This window comes from Penicillium manginii, assembly GCF_028828005.1.
Source record: "Penicillium manginii strain IBT 31320 chromosome Unknown utg000006l:1.0-4164085.0:1.0-4166146.0, whole genome shotgun sequence".
NCBI lineage: Eukaryota > Fungi > Ascomycota > Eurotiomycetes > Eurotiales > Aspergillaceae > Penicillium > Penicillium manginii.
This window is the reverse complement of record NW_026643107.1, coordinates 405,637-425,881: the sequence shown is the minus strand read 5'-3', so window position 1 is coordinate 425,881 and position 20,245 is coordinate 405,637. Positions and strand designations below refer to the sequence as shown.

Below are 20,245 nucleotides of genomic sequence, written 5' to 3'. Positions count from 1 at the left end.
CTGACCTTTTTGGCCCAAGACGGAGCCAAATATGGTGACTGGCGCGATGGGTTCTTCAAAAACGGCTATACAATCATCAAAGGAGTCATTACCCTGGAAAAAGCGGAGTATTATCGGCAAGCGCACTTCAAGTGGCTGAAGTCATTTGGCCTTGGTTTTGATAAGAATGACGAATCTACTTCATACAACGACCATCTACCAGCTGCGTTCAAGGGTGGCATGTATCTAGTCTACTCCGCTGCTCATGAAAAATTCATGTGGGAAGGTCGACTGTACGCACACTTGCTTCCTCCCTGCTTCCTTGGCTTAATCACTGACACCTCTTATGGAACCGGCTATCCAGAAGATATTCGCTGATATATGGGACACGAGCGAGCTACTGGCCTCATTTGATGATTTTAATATGACACCTCCCCGTCTCCGAGGCACGGAGTGGAAGCCCTGGCCACACTGTAACCAGCACCCTCTCCGCCGCGGAGCCTGATTTGAGTGCTCTGATTTGCTCTCTGAGCATGGAATGGTTACTAAGTTATTAGGCTAGAGACCTGTAACTAGGCAAGGATATCGGATAGTAGAGATCAGATTATTGATGGAAATTCGGACTAGGCACGGGTACGCTTCAGGTCAGGTTGAAATACACTCGGACTGGCCATTACTGCGTGCTTATGACTAGTTATTTCCCTTTCAACGAGGACATACCTAGACTTTTGTTACGCCCTGATTTGCACCGGGTATATCGAAATACTGGGAGAGGAAGATCGCGCATCGGCGAAAGCGATCGAGCTATCTCTGCTTGATCTTGATTTGACAGCGCTGTAAATTATGAAATCACTTCGGCCCATATATTCGCCGCATGTTCCTCTCCATTCTGTAGTGATGCAGCTGGCCAGGCTGTTTTCGCTAGGACAGATTTCACGTTTTTCCAAGTAGTGATTTTGGTGACCAAGCTCCAAGCTCTAGCGCGGTTGCAAAACCACTCGTGGAGCCACTTCAGATCTACTGTACACGAGCCTGTCACACAGTGTCTGGCAGGATGTGTGCCGATGGCTATTTGATTGTGCTGGATTCCAGTCAGAGCCAAAACCCCTGTAAAAACCTTCAAGAACCAGAGAGACTGGTACAGAAGTCCATGATCTCCGCTCAGATGGTCGTTAGTTTGGTCGATGTCTTGCTTCATCAAGGAAAGAATGTGAGAAAGAAGCCGGCACTCGATTGGTTCACCCCCGTTGGTTATATTGAGTACGCTGTGCATATATAGTTGCACTGTTGCAGCGATGCCACTCCACGAGGATCGAAGAGGAGGTTGCGATGGTTGTCCTTTGCCTGGAGAGCCTTCGGTCCCTTTGTCTTTGGTAAAAGACGATATATGAGAAGTAACCAGTACCAGCATAAGCTTTGTAGGGCCGCCATTGTTCCAAATTCGGTCAAGGTTCTCGGCTGTGGGATTAGTGCGAAATTGATCTACAGCCTCTGTAATGACTTTGAGACTGTCAATTATAGGCAAAGCATCAATCATGTTGGGCAAAGAAATAACCCGGGGGATGCTAAAGAAGTGTGGGAAGAGGCGCATAGCTTTCAATCTGGTATCAAGGCCTCTGTGCTCCATCCCATGCCATAACTTCATTAGTTTCAAGGCCTCGGACGATGACCTGCTGTTGTCGTATTTGATGCCTTGCGCCGCGCGAAGAAGTATAAAGCCTTCAAGGCGGCTCCGCAAGGCGAAAACAAAAGAAGATGTCCTGCATAGTTGGACATTGGCATATTAGTAGAAAATAATATTTCAGCTTGTCCGAATACTCACAGAAGAAGGTAGCGGTTGGTAAGCTCCACTTCAACATCGTTGAGGTTGCCCCAAGCGTCGAGGGAATGTTCACGAGAATCCAAAATTGACATAATACCGTTAAGGTGAGTCTCTGCAGTGCGAAGGTTGCCAAAACAAGCCTATCAAACGAAAGCTTAGAATTTATATTTCAATGTGATGATAAAATCACTCCTCACCTCAGCCAGACATATCGTCAAGATTTGTCTAACATAAACAAATGGTTGGGAGTTGGAAGCTTCAAGCCACGTGTTGATGGAGCGAATGCTCTCGATCTTGTGGAAAAGAAAGGTGGAATCATAAGCTTGTAAGTTCCCGGCGTTCCAGCAATAATGTATGCCAGCAATCAGTACGGTGCTTCGAAGGGCGTATTCATCCAGATTTGCCAGAGCAATGCTTGATATTTCATTTAGTATGTGTCAACTGCAGCGGATTTAATCTTGCTCAAATAGGAGAATCAAAACGTACCAGTCATCCTTTGGATCTGTCGAAGCCACGGCAAAGGCTGCTCCACTTTGATAATCTACAGTGGATCGGGTCAGTAATGTGCAATGCCTAGAACCCCGGGCATGAACAAACAGTAGTGATATAGCTCTTGTGATTTGAATGGCATTTTTATTGGGAGCGTGTCGAAAGGGTCCATGGCCGTGCTTGCCATCAACCCTAAATCAATAATAGGAGAAGCATTTGTCAATTCCCAGGGAGCTTGCTGGCCCGGTGGGGTCGCATTTCTTTGCAACACCCTTCGATCCCGAAGTGGGATGTTGAAGGGTGCATATTTACATGATCGTTGAGTACTGAGACATTTTTGGCTGCCGAAATGACCGTTAGCAAAGCACCGCTATGGCCCATCAAGCCACTCCAGTGGTCTTTGGCCGTTCCCTCCCCTAATTCCCTGCCTGCTGACTTCAACTAATCGTTCCAACATTTATCAAATAAGTCCACATACCAAGATGGGCGTTTTTCGTCACACCGGATATGGCGTTGCCTGCACGTCAGACATCCTGTCCTGCTTCGAGTATTCATTCCGTGCTGCATTCTTGGTTTGTGAATAACTCGTTATGTTTAGGTGGTGTGGTGCCTGCAGATCACCTAGCCTTGTCAGCGATGACACGTGACGAAGTAACCAATCAACTAGACGTCGCCAAAATGGCGGGTTGGCAAAACCCGCCAAGAGATGAGATATATGTAATATATACCCAATTACATCAGGTTATATGGTGTTGTTATTTGTATTTCAACGACAATATTGTAATATACAGGGTAATGTGTTCTCCGGGGGTTCGCGGATATCCGCTGGGTACCCAAAAAGCAATATGGCAAGGTCTACCAATTAGATTAACTAGCGAACCGTGATGGAATCATGTGATTACAGTAATGGATCACAAGCTTTCTCTTTTCCACCTTTTCATCCCGATGAATATCAGTGAATTTCTAATAGCGAGCGTGTGTTGATACGGCCAAGGCCGTTCTGTGTCGATTATTGCCCAATTCGGACGACATCGAATCCTAGATTGGCCCTCATATCACTATCAATACCTGACCTGTGGTATTTTGGCCCCCAACCGCGGACTCCCAGCTCACAAAATATTTCCGAATACTGTCCCGACTAAGAAATATCCTGGAATTGATGAGTCCCTACCAGATCAATCATTTTTCACAATGATGACTCATACTTTTTTTCATCGGACATATTTCCCGACAGTCGGAAATTTGTCTATATCCAAACTCGCTACAATGTTTTGCGAAGCGGCAAGTGGGTAGTGGGGGGCAGATATGGGTTGTAGGGGTCACGAAAACCATTCAATTTTTTGGCTATTATAAATCAAATTGGAGCAACAGTATCTCCTGGCTTCACGCCAGCTCTCATTGCCAGATTGTCTATAATGGAGGGTGAGTGAATAACACGAAGCAATTTAATTTAGAGCGACCTGAATTGTTTTTGAAGTTGTGCGGTGGTTTATAGATGCTTTGTTGATGCAATTCTTGCCTAGCATGGTATATTTTTCGAAGCTAAACTACAGTATCTGACCAGCTACCTACCTGTTCACTAACTGTTGTGCCTAAATGAACGTGATATTGTACATTTCGTGGCCAGGGAAGTTGCGGGGACTATCTGTCATTTGACCAGGTGGAGCGAGTTTCTGACAGGACAAGAGAAATCGATTGGTTGGCTGATTAATGAGGTGGGGCTAACCAGCACGCGAGCCTTTCCTTTCTGGGACGAATACTCGAGCTCGGCGATCAGACAGCCAAATTTCGACTTACGGATGAGCTATAAAGGCCATCTCACCTACTAACATTGTGACTGATCAGACATTTCCTTCCTGCATTTTCCCACGGCCATTTCAATTCCATACTTCTTTTGTTTCCGTGTAATAACCGCATCCCACCATGAGTGAAGAATTCCCGCCACTAGCGGCTCTTCCAAGCCTCACTTTGCACCCATCTGTGAAGCCAGAACATCTCAATGCGGCCAAAATTGTGGATGATTGGCTTTTGTCTTTCATGAAAAGTCTAAAAGACAGCTGTGTGGGCGACATGCTTGAACATTTTCTCGAAGAGGAGTCGTGGTGGAGAGATTTCGTTTCTCTCACATGGGATATCGCGTGTCATAATGGATCTGTAGCCATATGCAAATATCTTAGCACCTCCACATCTGGGTTCACAGAGGCTAAAGCAGAACAGCTAGGCGCACTGCAGCCACACTTGGAAAATTTAGGAGGACTGAGGTTCATTCAATCCGGGTTTACTTTCAAGACCAATTTTGGCACCGGGAGAGGTGTTCTTAGGCTGGCCAATGTTGGGGTAGACCAGTGGAAGGCATGGACGGTATTCACAGTGCTTGAGAATTTGAATGAGGAGGAATACCTTGAGCTACGAAAGACAAAGGAGTCGGAAATAAAGCGCAGTGTTTCCGACGATGATCTGCAAGTCTTGGTAGTTGGAGCAGGTGCGAACGCAAAAAAATTCATTAGTCGACGCAAACAGTTAACCCCGCTACTAGGTCAATCTGGACTTGCAATTGCAGCGCATTTGCAAGAGCTAGGCATCAAGTATCTTGTCGTGGACAAAGCGTCTAAACCTGGTGACTCCTGGCGAGCAAGATATGAATCGATCAAATTGCACACGCCTATATATTCGGATCACTACCCATTCATGAAGTACCCGACCAACTGGCCCCGCTACCTTGACCAGGAACATATTGCAAAATGGATGGAGCACTACGGACATGTGATGGCTCTCAATATCAGGCATGATACCCTCGCGAGGAAGATCGAGTACAATGAATCGATGCAACGGTGGTCAATTGAGTTACAGAGCAAGGATGGCACGAAGACTATCATTCCTAAGCACGTTGTGCTAGCCACCGGGCTATTGAGCGATTTCCCTGTTCGCCCCACGTTCTCTGGTGAAGATATATTTAACGGCAAGGTCTATCACACAGTGGCACATAAATCGGCAGCTTTGGTACCGGAATTACGAAGCAAGAAAATCGCAATCATCGGATCTGGGACCAGTGCGCATGATGTAGCCCAGGACTTCGTCAACCATGGGGCTGAGACTGTAACAATGGTGCAACGTGGCCCCATTTATGTGGTATCTCTTGGTTCGCTGGAAGATATGCAGCTTCGGCTGTGGAACACTCCAGGATTAAGCACTGAGGATGCTGATCTTTTGGGTAACTCCCTGCCAACGGCTGTTGTTCGTACTCTGAGTGTGGGAGCGTCCCAAATGATGTCGGCAAATGACGAAGTCATGTTAGATGGGCTGGAAAAGGCTGGACTGGCATTGAAAAGGGGAAATGAAGGAGATAGTCTGGTCGATTATCAGCTCATCAAGGCAGGTCATTTCTATATTGACCAAGGTGCATGTCAAATGATCATCGACGGTCGGATCCAGGTACGGAGATGTGAACAAGGCGTCCAGGAGTATTACTCAGACGGGATCATTCTCGGTGACGGTACCAAGATCGAGTCCGACATTGTCGTTTTAGCAACGGGTTTCGAACGTAATATCAAGCAGGTTGAGGCGCTCATGGGGAATGAGGTGATGGATAAGGTCGGAGATCTCTGCGGTTTGGATGACAGCCAAGAAAGAATCGGTGTAAGTTTTCATCACGTTTAGTCTCTTCGGGCCGCAGATCGCTAACATCATCAATAGGTGTGGAGACCGACCGGTATGCCGGGTTTCTGGTTCATGACCGGTAGCTTTATGTGGTCGAGGCAGTTTGCTCCAATCCTCGCTCTGCAGATTGCTGCCGTAGAGCGAGGGCTGCAAAATTATCACACCTCGCTATAGAATAGGTAAATGTTGCTCAAATCGTTGAGCTTTAGGCAATAAATAAAGACCCTAAGTCCAATTCTGAATATTTGTATTCCTTGAACACGATCACTTTAAAGGCTCAGCCTAACTTCCTTCCTTCGCTTGATTACACCCAATCAATCCATTGATACGCAATAACCTTGACAGAACATTCTTCGTAAAATACATTGAACAGGTTGTGCTAATATGTCAACTGGGGTCTGCATCTATCTAAAGGCGAAAACGAAAAATAATATAAAAATTAGCCAGAGACAAGACTTCAACTAATATCAACGACGTTGAGAACACATGTATTTACAATCAAACGAAAATCAAACTAGATAGCAAAATCATTCAACAAAGCCCCAGGATTCTCAACCAAGCGTGAAATTGAATCGCATAGGACCCGCATAACCTTATTCGCATGACTTGAACTCCGAAAAGTGTTCGGTGCTCCGAGGAAAGTCTCAATATTAGCCATTATTTTACCCAAGCCTTGTGCGTCTGTGGAAATTCATGGCTCTATAGGAAATCCGCTACCTAGGTATTCCGCAATAAGCGAAGTAAAACAGCCGGAGCCCCAGCCCCAAAGGGAATCATCCTAAGAAATAAGCAAGCATACCTGAAACAAAAATCGGAAAAATCCAATTCTTAGAAAAAAAGGAAAGAAAAGAAAGGATCCAACTCCGTATTGACTATGATCGGGGTATTGCCAAATACATCCTGAAACTGAACTGCAAAAAAAAGGGGATGATGGTGATAAAAACACAACAAAGAATCGAATATCGCCTCGCCTGGCCCTCGAGGCGTCTCCGTCCCACCGGCCTACCCTCACGCATGACCACTATTCTTTTTTTACAAAAACATTCAACCACGAAAATCAAGAGAAAATTGCACTCGACACTTAAGACCCGCTGCATGCCGACTCCGCTTGAATCCCCCTCTCCCGCGATGCATTGCAAGCCATGGCATAGCATAACGGAGTCAACCAGTCCTCTCCTCAGCTATCCTTTTCGATTCAAGAAAACCCCTCATTTACTCAATTCGACAATAGGGTAAGGAGAGAGGGAAAAGAGATAGAAGAAGAAATAAGCCCCAAATTGAAAGAGAAAAAAGAAAACGAAAAGGGAAATATTGATCCCACATAAAAAATAATAATAGAGAAATTATTGGCAAAGCAAGTGCTATACCCGCTGCACCCCAACACCATTCTGTTGTTGCTGAACGCCCTCCATCTCGGTGGGATATTCGTCCGGAGAATTCGAATGCTCGTCCTTTGGCGGCGGGGGCGGAGGTGGAGGCGGAGCAGATTCATCATCACCTTCATCGTCATCAAGTTTCGGCGTCTCATCACCAAGGTCGACATCGCCGTCGGCATCGGCATCAGGGGGCGGAGGAGGTGGTGGCGGAGGTGTGGATTTCTGTCGTTTGGAGGGAGAAGCTGAGCCGGCATCTCCAGCAGAACCATTTACCAGGTTCTCGGCATCGATTTCCTCGGGACGTTTACGCTTCAATGAGGCTGAGGCTGAGGTGTCGTCGTCCATTGGTGAAGTCGATGTGGTAGCATCACCACCTGCTTCGTCGTCGGAGAGTTTTGTGGTGTCCTCGTCTGCGTCTGCGGGGGTGGAATCTGCTTCTGCTTCAGTGTGTCGGATGGGGAATGTTGTTGTTTTTGTTGTGGCTGGTGTGCTGGTGGCACTGGAGGCGCGAGATTTGTGCTTTCTTTCCATGCGCTCTTTGTGCTTTTTGTAGGCTTTGTCGAAGTAATCTTTGCAGAAGCTTTTGACTTTTTGTTGGTGTTTATCAGTGATTTTTGTGGGATCCGTGACGCGGTTGGCTTTATAGTCGCTATTCACGAGTTTGGTGGCCGTCTAGAATCATGGTTAGCGGGTTATACGGGGCGCCAGGATTGGGGTCATTGGGAGATTGGTGGAAGAGCGTACCTCTTTGGCAAAGCGCTTGAGATCGTCCTTTGGGATCTTATTTTTGTATTTATCGACGAATGGCTTGATGTGGGGGAATAGCTAGGAAAGTCAGTTAGCCAAGGTCCGGGATTTTGGTTGGGATATTGGACATACAGTGTTCTCGTAGAGCTTTTTCTGCTTCTCTATAGGAAGCTTCCTCCATCCTTTATCCTCCCGCTTCTTCTCTTGATGATCAGATGCCGGTTGCGGGGTGCCTGGGGTATCACTCTTGTGCTCGGAGGTTGGGGTCTTTTCTTGCGAATTGACAATGCCGTCAATGATGCTTTGCAAAGCCAAATTCTTCTTCTGTGCCGTTGGTGCCGCAGGAGTCGCAGGGGCCGTCGGCTTCTGCCATGTAGTTTTTCCGTCGGCAGTGTAGTAGTAGAAGCGACCTGACTCGTTCTCTGCCTGGAACCATCCATCTGGAAGCTGACGATCCGGGACCTGGCGCCGACGATTGGGTCGAGGCCGCTGATTCTGTTGATGCTGAATTCTCTCTCGCCGTGGTTGAGTTGGGCGTTGTCGGGCCTCGTATGAAGGCGAAGGGGATCGTGTGACAGAACGTTGACGCTGCTCGCGGCCAGATTCCCGGCGCTCGAATTGATTGACTGCTTTCTTGGCTTGCTCATCCCGCTTCATACGCGGAATGCGGTATCCCACCTTCAAGTCTGCCCAGTCGGCCAACAAGACGATGGCTTTCTGTGCGACACGTTCGTCGCCGCAGGTGGTGAGAGGCTGTATATTCGTTTCGATCTTGGAGTCGATGATCTTGTTGCGGGTCATTCGCGGGAACTTGTCAAGAATGTCCAAGATCTGCAGCACGACATTATAGTCCTCTTTCCATTGCGCGAGCTGGGAGTTCAGAATCTGGTAACCGTGCATCTTAACCACCCTGTTGGACACCCTCTCATCCTCACAACGCTGGATACGGCCCAAAAGCTTAACAGCAATCCATTTCTCCTGGCATTGCATGAGGGCAGCCATGACCTTGGTGACGCCATCCTCCTGAAGAGACTTGGGCTGTACGCTGTCCACATATTCCTCGTCGTTCTCCTCCGTCTTCTTCTTCTTGGGCCTCCGGGCAACCACGGTATCCCAAGCGTCCTCTTCATCGATACCAAGAGCTTCGATTGTCGCATTCGAGAGCTTGGTGGCTTGCTCAGTCTGGGTACGACCACCGATAAATCCTGTACAGTTCGGCTCTGCACAGTAGCAAGGTTGGGGATCGGCACCGTAACGATCGACGTTGTAGTTGAAGACTAACTCCTCGCCTGCTTCCACAGCTCGCTCGGCGAAAATTCCCATACGTAATTTCTCGCCCACCACCCACTTATCGACATAGCAGTTGGGGTTACAAGAATGGTTGCAGAATCGACCGAGGTTACCACGTTTTGTCGCGTCCACGAATTCGCCCTTGTTGAGGGACATGAAGTAGAAATGCTTGATGCCCTCCTCGTCATATTGTCTCATGCGGCGGCGGAATTGGGCCTCGCCTACGACTTCGCCGACATACTCGAATATCAGCTGGTGTGGTTCGAGGTTTGACTCGGCGCGTAACCCGAAGCCCTTCTTCTCTGTCTTGATGACCGAGACCTGCGAGTATTGTTTTTTCTGGAATCGTTGATTGCGGCAGTCGGGGCCGCAACCACAGTCGCCCACGCATTCGATTTTGGTTGCTCGGTTGATGCAGTCGGAGTCTTCGCCACAGGCTTGATTCTGGCCGTGTTTCGCATCTGAGGGGAAAGTAATCAGTATGACGATCAACATAATCTAGAAAATGGAACCAGGAGGTCCAACGGAGATCCGAGTCACGTCCAACTCGGCAGCAATGTTCAAAGTACGTCGGATTCCTCTCACTAGCAGACGCAGGGATCAAACTTACCCCACTCCTCAGAGCAGTCACACTCCATTGCATGTTCCGTGTAGCCCATGTATTTATTCGCGTACCAACAGGCCTCGATCTGCTCGAAAGTCGCGAGAGCATCTTGAGTGCTATCAGGGAGGTGGTCGAAGAGCTGCGGTGGACGCGAAACGACCTTTTGCGAGGAGCTACGCGACAGCTTGGGAGGCTGACCGGGCTCCTGTTTGAGGAGGATGTCGCCGCCGACCGTCTCCTCGTCGGAGGGACTGGCCTTCATGTTGTGGTGTGCTTCTGTGTTTGATTGATCGGAGGTTGCGGAGGTGACGGCAGCAGGAGAGGCTGAAGCTGAAGCAGAAATAGAGACCTTCGTGTCGCCAGACTCAGATTTGACATTCGTCGCATCTGGGGCGGAATTGGCGTTGTCATTCGCGGAGGGCGTGGATATTGCCATCGCGTCGGGGGAGATGGACTTGCCATTTCTCAGGCCATTGGGGGAGTCCATGGTCAGTGTCTGGTCATGAGATTCGGACCCTTGGGCAGTCGTCACGACCTAGACGCGAAGTGATGGGAGATAGGGAGATTAATTTGGTCCATCGAGGATATCTCGCGCTCACCGCCTGCGGCGAGCGGAGATACACGATGAGCAGGGAGTCGAGGTTAGGAAAGCTACCTCGGTTATATTTGAGAAATGATCTGCTGGAAATAGTTTACTGCGGTTTGCACTATCTTCAGCGCCACTGGTCCTGTAGATATGCTGTTGTAGATGTTATAGAGTGTTGATGTCGCGAGATCTTCTAGTTGAGTCAGCGAGATCGGAGTGTCACGTGCAAGTATACAAACGTGCACAAACAGAAGCAGCATAACAGTTATCAGTCAGGTACGGAATATTGATATTGATATTGGTCTTGACATGTATATTGGCATTGATATTCGCAATTGATCATTAGCTAGTCGTTACCAAGCCTACAGTATACATTAGTATACAACTTAATGTTGTTTGTATAAGTATAGCACAGACACTATCTTACTGATACCTCGGCCTCGGAGTAAACACCCAATCATTTTGTGAAGCAATGTGCAAAGCATAATGACAAGACAGCGAATCAGCGGCAGACGCCAACTTTTGCTCATCGCCAATCGATCTGATGTGCAGTACAATGATTTGCAGTGACCGTGTTAGCGTGGCGTATTTATTGATATTTTCCAGACAACTTGATTACTTAGTACCCCACTGTTCTACTTTAGCATAAATTCTTCATCAACTAGTATCTCATTCATGGATGGAATAATTTGCTATCTCCGGGCCGTAGTTGGCAAGATGGATATCAGCGAATAGTGTACACTGACTTGTAAGCCTGCACAGCCCGGGTTGAAGGGACTAGCAAGTACCACTAACATGTACATCATGTACATCATGCATGTATCCTTTTGACTTTGAGTGTAATTAAATATTAACCTTGGAAACCTTCTAGTTGGAAGCCCCGACGGTCAATCCTTTGTCCCAGCCAACTATTTACCCAGCTACCTGGTACTATTACCTATGTGTTGAAACTACCACACTTACACTTCTTCCTTACCGCTAACGTATCGCGCGTACTAGTAACCTTAGTACACTCGACAATGAGAAAAAAAAAGTACCCAGAAGACTCGTGTTTCACCCCGGCGGGGCAAACCATTAGTGGGTCAGTTTAAACCGCGATTTGAGAATTGGGTCCAACCATTCCTACCGTTGGGCTCCGCTTTTCACGCTGGCATCCTGCTGCAGACAGCATTGCAGTAGTGTCCTGTTTGCCCCTCTAGGTTTGGAGCTTTTGTTCTGGAAGATGAAACCCTTCTGCTTGCCCCCCTTTTCTCTTCTAAAGTATCCTAGCCACTCCTTTTCCTGCAGCTGCCCTGTCCTGTGCGATTCCGAACCAATCCTTTCCTCGGCGGACTCTTTGCCTGCGTTCTTTTCTGTTCTTGTCGACTTTTCTGTGGCTGTCGTTTCTTCTTCACTTTCGTCCCTCGCTTGGTTCCGTTCTGATCTGCTCTGATCTGCTTCTTCTCTGCTTTCTGTTCTGCTTTCCTCAACTGAGCAGTGCATTCTATTGTGTTTCATTTCTCTTCTTCACTCTCGTTCGCTCATTTTTTTCTTAGCCTCCTATCACTCTTGTCAGTCGCGTGGAAATGACTTAATTCCCACCGTTTATTGTTGTTTTTTTTCCTTTATTTTTTGTTCTATTTTCATTCCTGTTTGATTTCTTCCAAGGGTTTCCTTTTTATGTCCTGATTTTTCCCTCGCTTTTCGCATTTGCGCATTGGCTTTCTTCTTCATCGATCTCTCGATTCAACTCGTACCGGAGGCAGTTTGTTTTTCGTTCCCATGATTGGATATGTCGAATCAACCCGAGAGGCCCTGGTCGGAGGACGAGAAGGTATTTTAGTCCAGAACACCCTCCTAGACGGACTCTATACCTATTAGTAGGTATTCCGAATCTTCCGAATCTTGTAGCTAATACTTCTTTCCAGTATGCTCTACTCTCCGAGATTCTCAAGAAAGCCGGTATCCCATCCAGTTATCTCGTCCGCATTATCAATGAGTATCGCATCGAACCCAATTGGAATGATATCCCTCTCCCACACGGTATCAAGAACCCTTGGAACTACTAGTATACTAGTACCAATCATTCAAATTCAACTTTACTTACTTGAACCAGGACGCTCACTCAATTCCTGCAAAATGGCCCTTTTCCATATGACCCAGCCGCATGCGCCCGGAGGTCCAGGTCCAGGAACAGGAACAGGAACAGGAACAGGACGAAGTTCAGGCTCGGGCCCAGCGTTGAATCCATCACCGACACTGGCATCAACATCAACGTCGGCCTCAGTATCAGCATCAACCATTGGTTCAGCTTCAGTACCACCACCAGCCCCAACACCGCCAATGACCACCACAACACCTCGCCCACCTCAACAAGCTTTACCCTCACAGCATCCACCATCCCTCCATGACCCCCGCAAACGCCCTCTCGACTCTCATCCGCACCATTCTCATTCTCACTCACACTCTCACTCCCATGTCCATCCGAAACCCCCGCAGCCAGCCCCCCCGCTTAATCCAACCCAAACCACCTGCTAGCAACGCTTCCTACAGCAGCGAAAGTCCCGCCCCGCTCTCCCCGCGCTGGTCAGCCATCGGACCAGGCGGCGAGCCCCCGCGCAAACGCGGCCGCCCCAGCAAAGCCGAAACTGAACGCCGTCGCGCCGCCGCTCAAGCCCGCGGCGAAACGTATCCTCCCCCGCGTCGCCCAATCAGTCGCGCCAGACCTGTCGACGTCCATTTCAGCATCCCCCCTTCACCAACAAGTCCCGGAGCCTCAACTTTCTCTCCAGCTCCTGGTCCCGTGCCTGGGCCATCGGCCGCTGTCTCTGTTGCCATGGGTGGATATGGCCACACGCCATCATCCGCCCCACCACCAGGCCTAATGCCTGCCTCTGTACCGTACGATATGCAAGTATCGCGCGCAATGCCGGGAGTTGGTGCTGGTGCTGGTGTTGGTGTTGGTTCTGGCATTGGTGGTGGTGTGGGGATTGGAGGCTCTTTATCCAGTCCCGTCCCCATCCATGGTTCAGTCACATCTTCAGGTTCCGGCCCGCACAACCCGCGGCCCAATCGCGCAATGAGTTTACGCGAGTTACCCCGACCATTAGAGATGACTCCGACTCACACTGCATTACCCTCGCCTCATGCTTTGCAGCTTGGACCACCAGACTCGTTTCGGCCACGGTTGAATAGTGCCGGGGAGAGGATGTTTGGGCCTGGACATGCTTTATCGAGTCCTGGGCCCGGGTCTATTTCGGGGGGTCCTTCGGATCGCTTTTCGCCGGATAGGCGCGGGTCAGGCGCGAGTGTTAGTACGCCTGTTGCTGGATTAAGGGATCGTGAGATGGGCTCTGTGTCTGGTCCTGGTGCGGGTGCTGGTGCTGGTGCGGGCTATTCGGATTTGAGGAATAGTTCGACGCCTGGTGAGCCGCGGTAGTGGTGAGATAGGGGGTGGTATCCATTCAACTGGTGGCGATCTTTATGGTGATGGTGGTGTTCGTCGAGATGAGAGAATTTTTACGACTCATGAACTAGACCGCTTCGCTTGATATTCGTCTTCGTCTGCGCTTTCATCTTTGTCCGGACCAATTGGTTCATGTTCATGTTCATGCGCTAACGCCAAAACAACAACGACATATACAGTCCGGCTTTTATTTACTTCGTTCAGCATGCAACACGCACGCGCAACGCTTTGACTCGACTCGTTTGCTCTGATTTTAGTGACCTCACGTCTGTTTGCCTTTCAATGATTGCTCTGCTCTACTCTGATTTGTTATGCTTTACTTTGCGCTGCAATACTCTTTTTTCTTGATGATGGCTACGACTAAGAAATGAATGCACGTCTGCATCTATCTACATCAGCTCGGTTCTGCCGGCCTGTTCTGTGAATGTTTCTTATCGTTCATTAATTCTTGACTTCGACTTCCGAATTGTCCCTCGCCTTTTATTTTCAGTCATTTTCAGCTGAGCTCCTCGCCTCGCCTCGCCTCTGTCTCCCTCTTTCAAATATTTTTTTGAGAATTCTTACCGATTTGGACCTCCGTCCCACTCTTCACCCAGCGTGACGCGATACGACACGCACTCATGAAACCGGCCCTTAGCATTTCCAATTACCGTCCACGCGGCCCACGACTGAACTGAACCGATCTGATCTGATCCGAACTGAACTGCACTTCTGGTTTCCTGTACATTTAATAAACCTTTTCCTTCCTTTGATTCTTCGATCCTTCATATTTCTTCTTTCCACCCTTCCAACCTTGCCAATGGCAAAGAAATGGTTCGGCAACGCTTCATGACTTGACTTGATTTTATTTTATCTACTTTTTGCTTATCTGCTTTTCAAATCCTCTGCCTGTTTTTTTCTTCTTATTCTTGGGTTCACTTCTTTCCAACTTACCAGCTATTCACTCAACTCCGGACTCTGCCTCGAATATCCCCAGTTTATTCACCTCGGCCAGTCCACACGAGTCACGACTACATCCCACCGCGGGAAAATCCTGGTGCTGGCATTTGCCTTTTTTTACTCTTCCTCTCGTTATTGCTATGATATGTACGATTAGGATATATATTTAATGTACAGAGTTTACAACGCTATCACACATGGCAGAGTAGTACTACACGGCGTATTGTTAAAGAGTAGTTATATCTACTAGGTAAGTAATTCATGGGTGGTATACTCTGCAGCCATACTCGCCGGGATAACTTCGGGAGTTTGATGAATCAGTGGCAATTACCGATAGATCGACAGGAGCCTCTCGTACGGCATTTCCATTCATGCCGTCTGCGGGTACTATCAGGATCATTCAAGGTTCGAGATTCTCGGAGATCCCCCCCGGAACCTCTCCGAATACCCAAATACAGCAACTAACTATATCACCGCAAACCTTTGTCTCCACTATACTGAGTTCCTTCGAGCGCGGGGAATGGTCACAGAGTGAAACTAGGGTATCTCAACCCCAATGTTAATATACATCAGGTAACTAGTCATACCGATCAATTACTACCGGTACTTCGAACTCTTTCATGACTCGTATCCCCAGCCGCGGACCCGCGCGCGATTATTGAAGCTCAAACATAAGCAAGACAGGCTCAAACGCTGGTAAGACTTGGATATAAGGTTAGGGCAATTAGCCTGAAACCGGGATTTTGCTCGTATGGCCCCTGGTCTATTAATATCTTATCGGACCAACTTTTTTAAGTGTTTGGCGAGTAAGCAGTATTTAGCAAAAGTACCCTCTATCTCCAGGTGTTTGAAATACTAGTATGCACTACTGTAGTAGTAACATTAAGAATGTCCGTAACTACTAGTAGTAACAAGTAGGCCCAGTTCAGCCTACTAGGTAGCCCTATCACAACCCATCATAAGTAACAACAGAGCTATTCTCCCAGTCCAACATTCTTGGCTGTCTGATCATACATCCGTTTGCACGTCACTCTGAAGAAGACAAATGATGCTGAGACTTTTGCTTGGGTCTTTTCTTCGATGAGGTCTGTCCGGGTCGTGGGTATATCAGATTGCTTCCGCAAGACAGGATTGACTCGGAATTCTTTCGAAGGGAGGAGTGCCAGAAGCAGGGTGAACTTTGCAAACAGGTTGCGAATTATATTCTGCTTCAAGCTGCAAGTCTTCTGCTCTTTTGTGAACATGGTACGGATCAGTCAGGGCAAGCGACTGAATTTCTCTCAATCTATCCACCCTCTCTTTCTTGTTCCTCCCATTGTTATTATGCTTTGTGAAAACCATGGAGTCTTCTGTGCGCTTTCCCTCGCTCGGGGAGTGGTGGCCCCATGGAAGAACAGTCCGGCTACGAAGACCACCGGGTCGTCATGTAACTAGTAGGTACATTCACTCTTACTTCTTTTCTTCTATCGAAGGATTTGATGTGATACTATGTCTGCCATTCTGTAAGATATGCTTTTTCCCTATCCTTGCCATCACGTTGAACATTCGCTCAAAGCCCCGGGGCCCTCGAGGGGAGGATTTTGCGAAAAACCAGGAGGGATCTATTCAGGCCCCGATTCCACCATTCAATACCACATACTTCAAGTCCAAACAAGCTAATGAATCATAATATCGCCAATCATATAAATCCCCAAATCCGAAGCCTTGACGACCTTTCTACGAGGAAACCTTAATCCAAAGCGGAGAAAAGCTTGGCATTGCATTCCTTGGTTCGGCGGGACCTGGCTGAAAAACGGATATTGTTTAGTATCCAATAGGATGGTCGCTGTAGATTCGCCAGTTAGGCTAGTATACCCTAGACTCGAATGAGCCCCCTGGAGGTGGTGCCTTAGGCAGTTTGTCAGTGTAGTCGTTCGCAGGAACTTTCGGTATCGGGTACAGTAAATAAAATTTGATATGGACAGTGAAATGAAAAGCTAAATGTAAGACGAGGTGAGGTATAACAAGGAAAAGGAAACTCAAAAGAGAATTAATATGGGAAAGTAGGACACGACGTGATGCGATGCGATGCGCTGCAATGCACAAATGGATGCATAGTAACTACATACCATCCTCTCACCTCCCTCCGCTCCCCTCCATTCCACTCCACCCCTCGCCTCGTTTGCATCCGGGGTATGTACTATGGATGCCGAAATCTCAGCCCAACTAAATCATTCCCCGGATTTATCCCGTACCCTATTAAGAAGCCGCCTCAAGTGGGCCGTGGAGTCAGTCACCGGCACATCTGTGTGTGTACCCGTTGCCTCGAGGGCGGAGGGTTCGGGCTCAGGTATAGAGGCAGACGAATACGGATGCGAGCCCCGTCTTTCCTGCCGCTGGGCTTGGACCTGGGCCTGATCTTGATTGTGCTGTGAAGCCTGCTTCTGCTCTTCACGCGTCGTTTGTTCTTTCTGCTGCTGAATCTGATTGCGAAGCATACTCACCGCAGCACCGAATGCCGTCGATGGCCCGCGCATCGGCGAGCTGAACCTCTGCCCGACTTGTATGTTCAGGGTTTTGTCTTTCACAAACTTCATCACTTCGTCTTTACCTTCCACGCGGCGTGTGAGGTAGACTTTCGGGCCGGGGATTGCATCTTCATCTTCACCGGTGCCTGCGCCAGCGCCAGCGCTGAGTGCGGTGGTTTCTGATCGGATACGCTCTAGTTCTTTGCTGTATGCAGTTTCGTAGATGTCGAAGTCTGCTGCGCCGGGTGATTCGCTGACAACTACGGGTTCGTCGCCGGGTAGGTCGATGTCTTCTGCGCTGTCCGGCTCTGCGAATATCGGGACTGGATCGCTGCCGGTGAGCTTTTCTTCCTGCGATGTCCCGGTGTATGTTGACGGTCCAATGGATAGATATGACCAGTTTTCTTCCAATGGGTCTCGAGCGTGTCCTCTTGTTCCCTCCATGCTGCGCTTTGTGGTGGCTGAGCTGGCTCTGGAGAGAGGAAGTTTTGGAGACTGGGATCGTTCATCGGCTCTACCTGTTGATCGACCGCTGCGTATAGAGCCGGACTCTCGACGCTCTGGTTCGAACACCCCGCTGGGCAGCCGGCTACTCGCAGGACTGTGCTCTGGTAGGGAAGACATACTAGCTGAGTCGCTGGCCCCGGGCCTGGGGCCGGAGTGATCTCGGCGCAAGGCAGACATGGGAGATCTACCTAAGAACCTTCGCAAGCCTGTGTTCAAAGCATGGCTGCCATGACCCTGACCGAGTCCAACTTCTGGGAAATCTTCACTCTCGTCCATTTCCATAGGTGGGGCAACGAACTGGGCATCGCCACCGAGAATACTTTGCATGGCCGGCCCTGCTCCTCCCTTTGCTGGGTCGACAAGCCGCTTGAAATTCTTGACTGCTTTCATCTGCTTGAATTAGGGTTTGTTTGAAAGGGTTTTTGGGGTTCACTCGCACTCACGACTGTCATAAGGCGACCAAAGTTTCCTGTGATAGCCATGTTCATTTCCTCTTCTGTTGGGGGTTCAATCATTTGGGCGGTGTTCTCCTCCTTTGAGAGAAGAGGATTGGTGCCATTCAAGGTGACCCAGGGATGTGTCTATATTCAAAGACTCATAAGCATTTGCAATTACGCCAATCCTGGGGCTACTCACCCGTAAGTCCCTCATTCTGATGCGTTTCGCCGGATCTTTTTCCAAGAGTCGGGCCATCAAATCCTTGAACTGATCATCTTGTTCATCCTCACATACCACCTCGTCACTGCGAATACTCTCATACAGTTCGAAAATACTCTGCTGCTCAAACGGCAAGCGCCCATACCGAAGACAGTACAGAGTTACTCCCATGGACCAGATATCCGCTGCCTTGCCCGAGACATCGCCATGCTTTACAACACACAGCTCTGGTGGAAGAAAAGCGGGCGATCCGGCAGACTTAGCCGTGAACATGTCGGACTCCTTAGCGAACATTTCCGACACGCCGAAATCGACGACCTTGAGTACATCATCGCTAGTGACCAAGCAATTATCGGGTTTGATATCGCGATGCACAATTCCCTGCGCATGAAGATACTCAATACCCAGCATTAAGTCACGAAACCAACAGCGGCAATGCTCATCGTCGTATGGGTCAGCTCGCTCTTCCAACCCCACTTTCATAACGACGCCCTTCTTACACATTTCCATGACCATGTATAACGAGTCCTCGGTCGGATCATCCAGTACCTCGATCAGCGATACCAAGTTATTGTGATTCAATTTCTTCATGATGGCAATCTCTTCTTTGATCAGGTAGAGCGGGTTCTTCGCGTTCTCATTATCATCCTCGGACGGATGGCGATGAAGCGGCGAGTTGAATCCCGTGCCCGGACGACGTGGTCCTCGAGGCCGTCGCAGAAGATGCGATTGTGCGCGTTTCCGCAGTCGGGACTTTGAAAATTCTTTCACGGCCTGGTGATAGTCATTAGTTTTTGAACTATTCGAGCCATATTCCGTTTCCTCGGGGAGTGATCTCGCACATATTCATTGCCAAATTGGTCCGCGGCGAGGTGGACAGCTCCAAAAGACCCTCGGCCAATCTCTTGTCTGATTATATACTGGTTGATTCGATGCTCCGCGGTACCATCGTCCTGACTGGTGGTATATTCGGAGCGGGCGTCCAGTGTTTCCTAGCCGTATGGTCAGTCGGGATTCATGACGAACGGCAGAGGAATGCTACCTTCACCGGACGCCGTGCTCGGGGATTCCGTTGTCGGTGTCGCTGAGGGTTGTCGAAGGAGCCAAACGAACTGAAGGGTTAGGATAGTATGTGTCAGCCATGTCCATATCCAATGGCTTAAGCCATATAGAAGACTTGATCTTACGCGACAGCGGGCCGCGAAAGGCCAGTACTCTCTAAAGAGTCGATCGAGTTGTTTTTTGAAACATCGGAAGGATTTTCGACTGAGTCTTCCATTGGATAAGAGGGAAAGACCCTTTGGAATAGGAACGTTGGACGGTGTGGGGTAGAGGGGAGGGGGGGAAAGAAAGAGGAGGAGCGGGGGAGATCACGCAGCGCAGTTGGGGCCGTCAGCCTTACGAGAAAAAAAAATAGCTTCTTTTTCCCCTGCACGGACGATCCAATCTGCGCGATGTCAGTCGCAGTTAGTTTCACGATTCACGACTTGGCCTAGGCAGCCTGATTCTGGATTTCCTTTTTGGGTCAACGTTTATCGTTATCGTCTTCACCGCCTTAATTGCTTTCACCGCCTGCCTCCACTCCAAGGTAGACTGGACTGGACTGCCATTGCTCCTGAAATCAACATCGGGTTTCCCCA

At 48.8% G+C, this 20,245-nt stretch overlaps 7 protein-coding genes across 7 annotated transcripts; 2 read left to right on the top strand and 5 right to left on the bottom strand.

Moving 5' to 3' along the window:
- Nucleotides 1-820: 820 nt before the first annotated feature.
- N7533_008568 (uncharacterized protein) lies at nt 821-2,432 on the bottom strand (the record flags this gene model as incomplete). Its single annotated transcript, XM_057105218.1, has 5 exons — nt 821-1,739; nt 1,802-1,941; nt 1,999-2,215; nt 2,288-2,342; nt 2,399-2,432. 5 exons carry the CDS (start codon nt 2,430-2,432, stop codon nt 821-823), a joined length of 1,365 nt encoding a protein of 454 aa, XP_056956667.1.
- Nucleotides 2,433-4,213: 1,781 nt separating this feature from the next.
- Nucleotides 4,214-6,121, top strand: N7533_008567 (flavin-containing monooxygenase; the record flags this gene model as incomplete). The annotated part of the gene is made up of 2 exons (XM_057105217.1): nt 4,214-5,926; nt 5,984-6,121. 2 exons carry the CDS (start codon nt 4,214-4,216, stop codon nt 6,119-6,121), a joined length of 1,851 nt encoding a protein of 616 aa, XP_056956666.1.
- Nucleotides 6,122-7,308: 1,187 nt separating this feature from the next.
- On the bottom strand, nt 7,309-10,451 carry set2 (SET and WW domain protein; the record flags this gene model as incomplete). The annotated part of the gene is made up of 4 exons (XM_057105216.1): nt 7,309-7,995; nt 8,068-8,148; nt 8,203-9,821; nt 9,971-10,451. The coding sequence occupies 4 exons, from the start codon at nt 10,449-10,451 to the stop codon at nt 7,309-7,311; spliced, it is 2,868 nt and encodes a 955-aa protein (XP_056956665.1).
- A 2,177-nt stretch (nt 10,452-12,628) lies between these two features.
- Nucleotides 12,629-12,832, bottom strand: N7533_008565 (uncharacterized protein; the record flags this gene model as incomplete). The annotated part of the gene is made up of 1 exon (XM_057105215.1): nt 12,629-12,832. The coding sequence occupies one exon, from the start codon at nt 12,830-12,832 to the stop codon at nt 12,629-12,631; it is 204 nt and encodes a 67-aa protein (XP_056956664.1).
- A 173-nt stretch (nt 12,833-13,005) lies between these two features.
- N7533_008564 (putative AT DNA binding protein) lies at nt 13,006-13,968 on the top strand (the record flags this gene model as incomplete). Its single annotated transcript, XM_057105214.1, has 1 exon — nt 13,006-13,968. One exon carries the CDS (start codon nt 13,006-13,008, stop codon nt 13,966-13,968), a length of 963 nt encoding a protein of 320 aa, XP_056956663.1.
- Nucleotides 13,969-15,908: 1,940 nt separating this feature from the next.
- Nucleotides 15,909-16,178, bottom strand: N7533_008563 (uncharacterized protein; the record flags this gene model as incomplete). Its single annotated transcript, XM_057105213.1, has 1 exon — nt 15,909-16,178. One exon carries the CDS (start codon nt 16,176-16,178, stop codon nt 15,909-15,911), a length of 270 nt encoding a protein of 89 aa, XP_056956662.1.
- Nucleotides 16,179-17,144: 966 nt separating this feature from the next.
- N7533_008562 (serine/threonine-protein kinase) lies at nt 17,145-19,884 on the bottom strand (the record flags this gene model as incomplete). The annotated part of the gene is made up of 6 exons (XM_057105212.1): nt 17,145-18,338; nt 18,392-18,529; nt 18,585-19,379; nt 19,448-19,597; nt 19,648-19,717; nt 19,793-19,884. The coding sequence occupies 6 exons, from the start codon at nt 19,882-19,884 to the stop codon at nt 17,145-17,147; spliced, it is 2,439 nt and encodes an 812-aa protein (XP_056956661.1).
- Between the last annotated feature and the right edge of the window lie 361 nt (nt 19,885-20,245).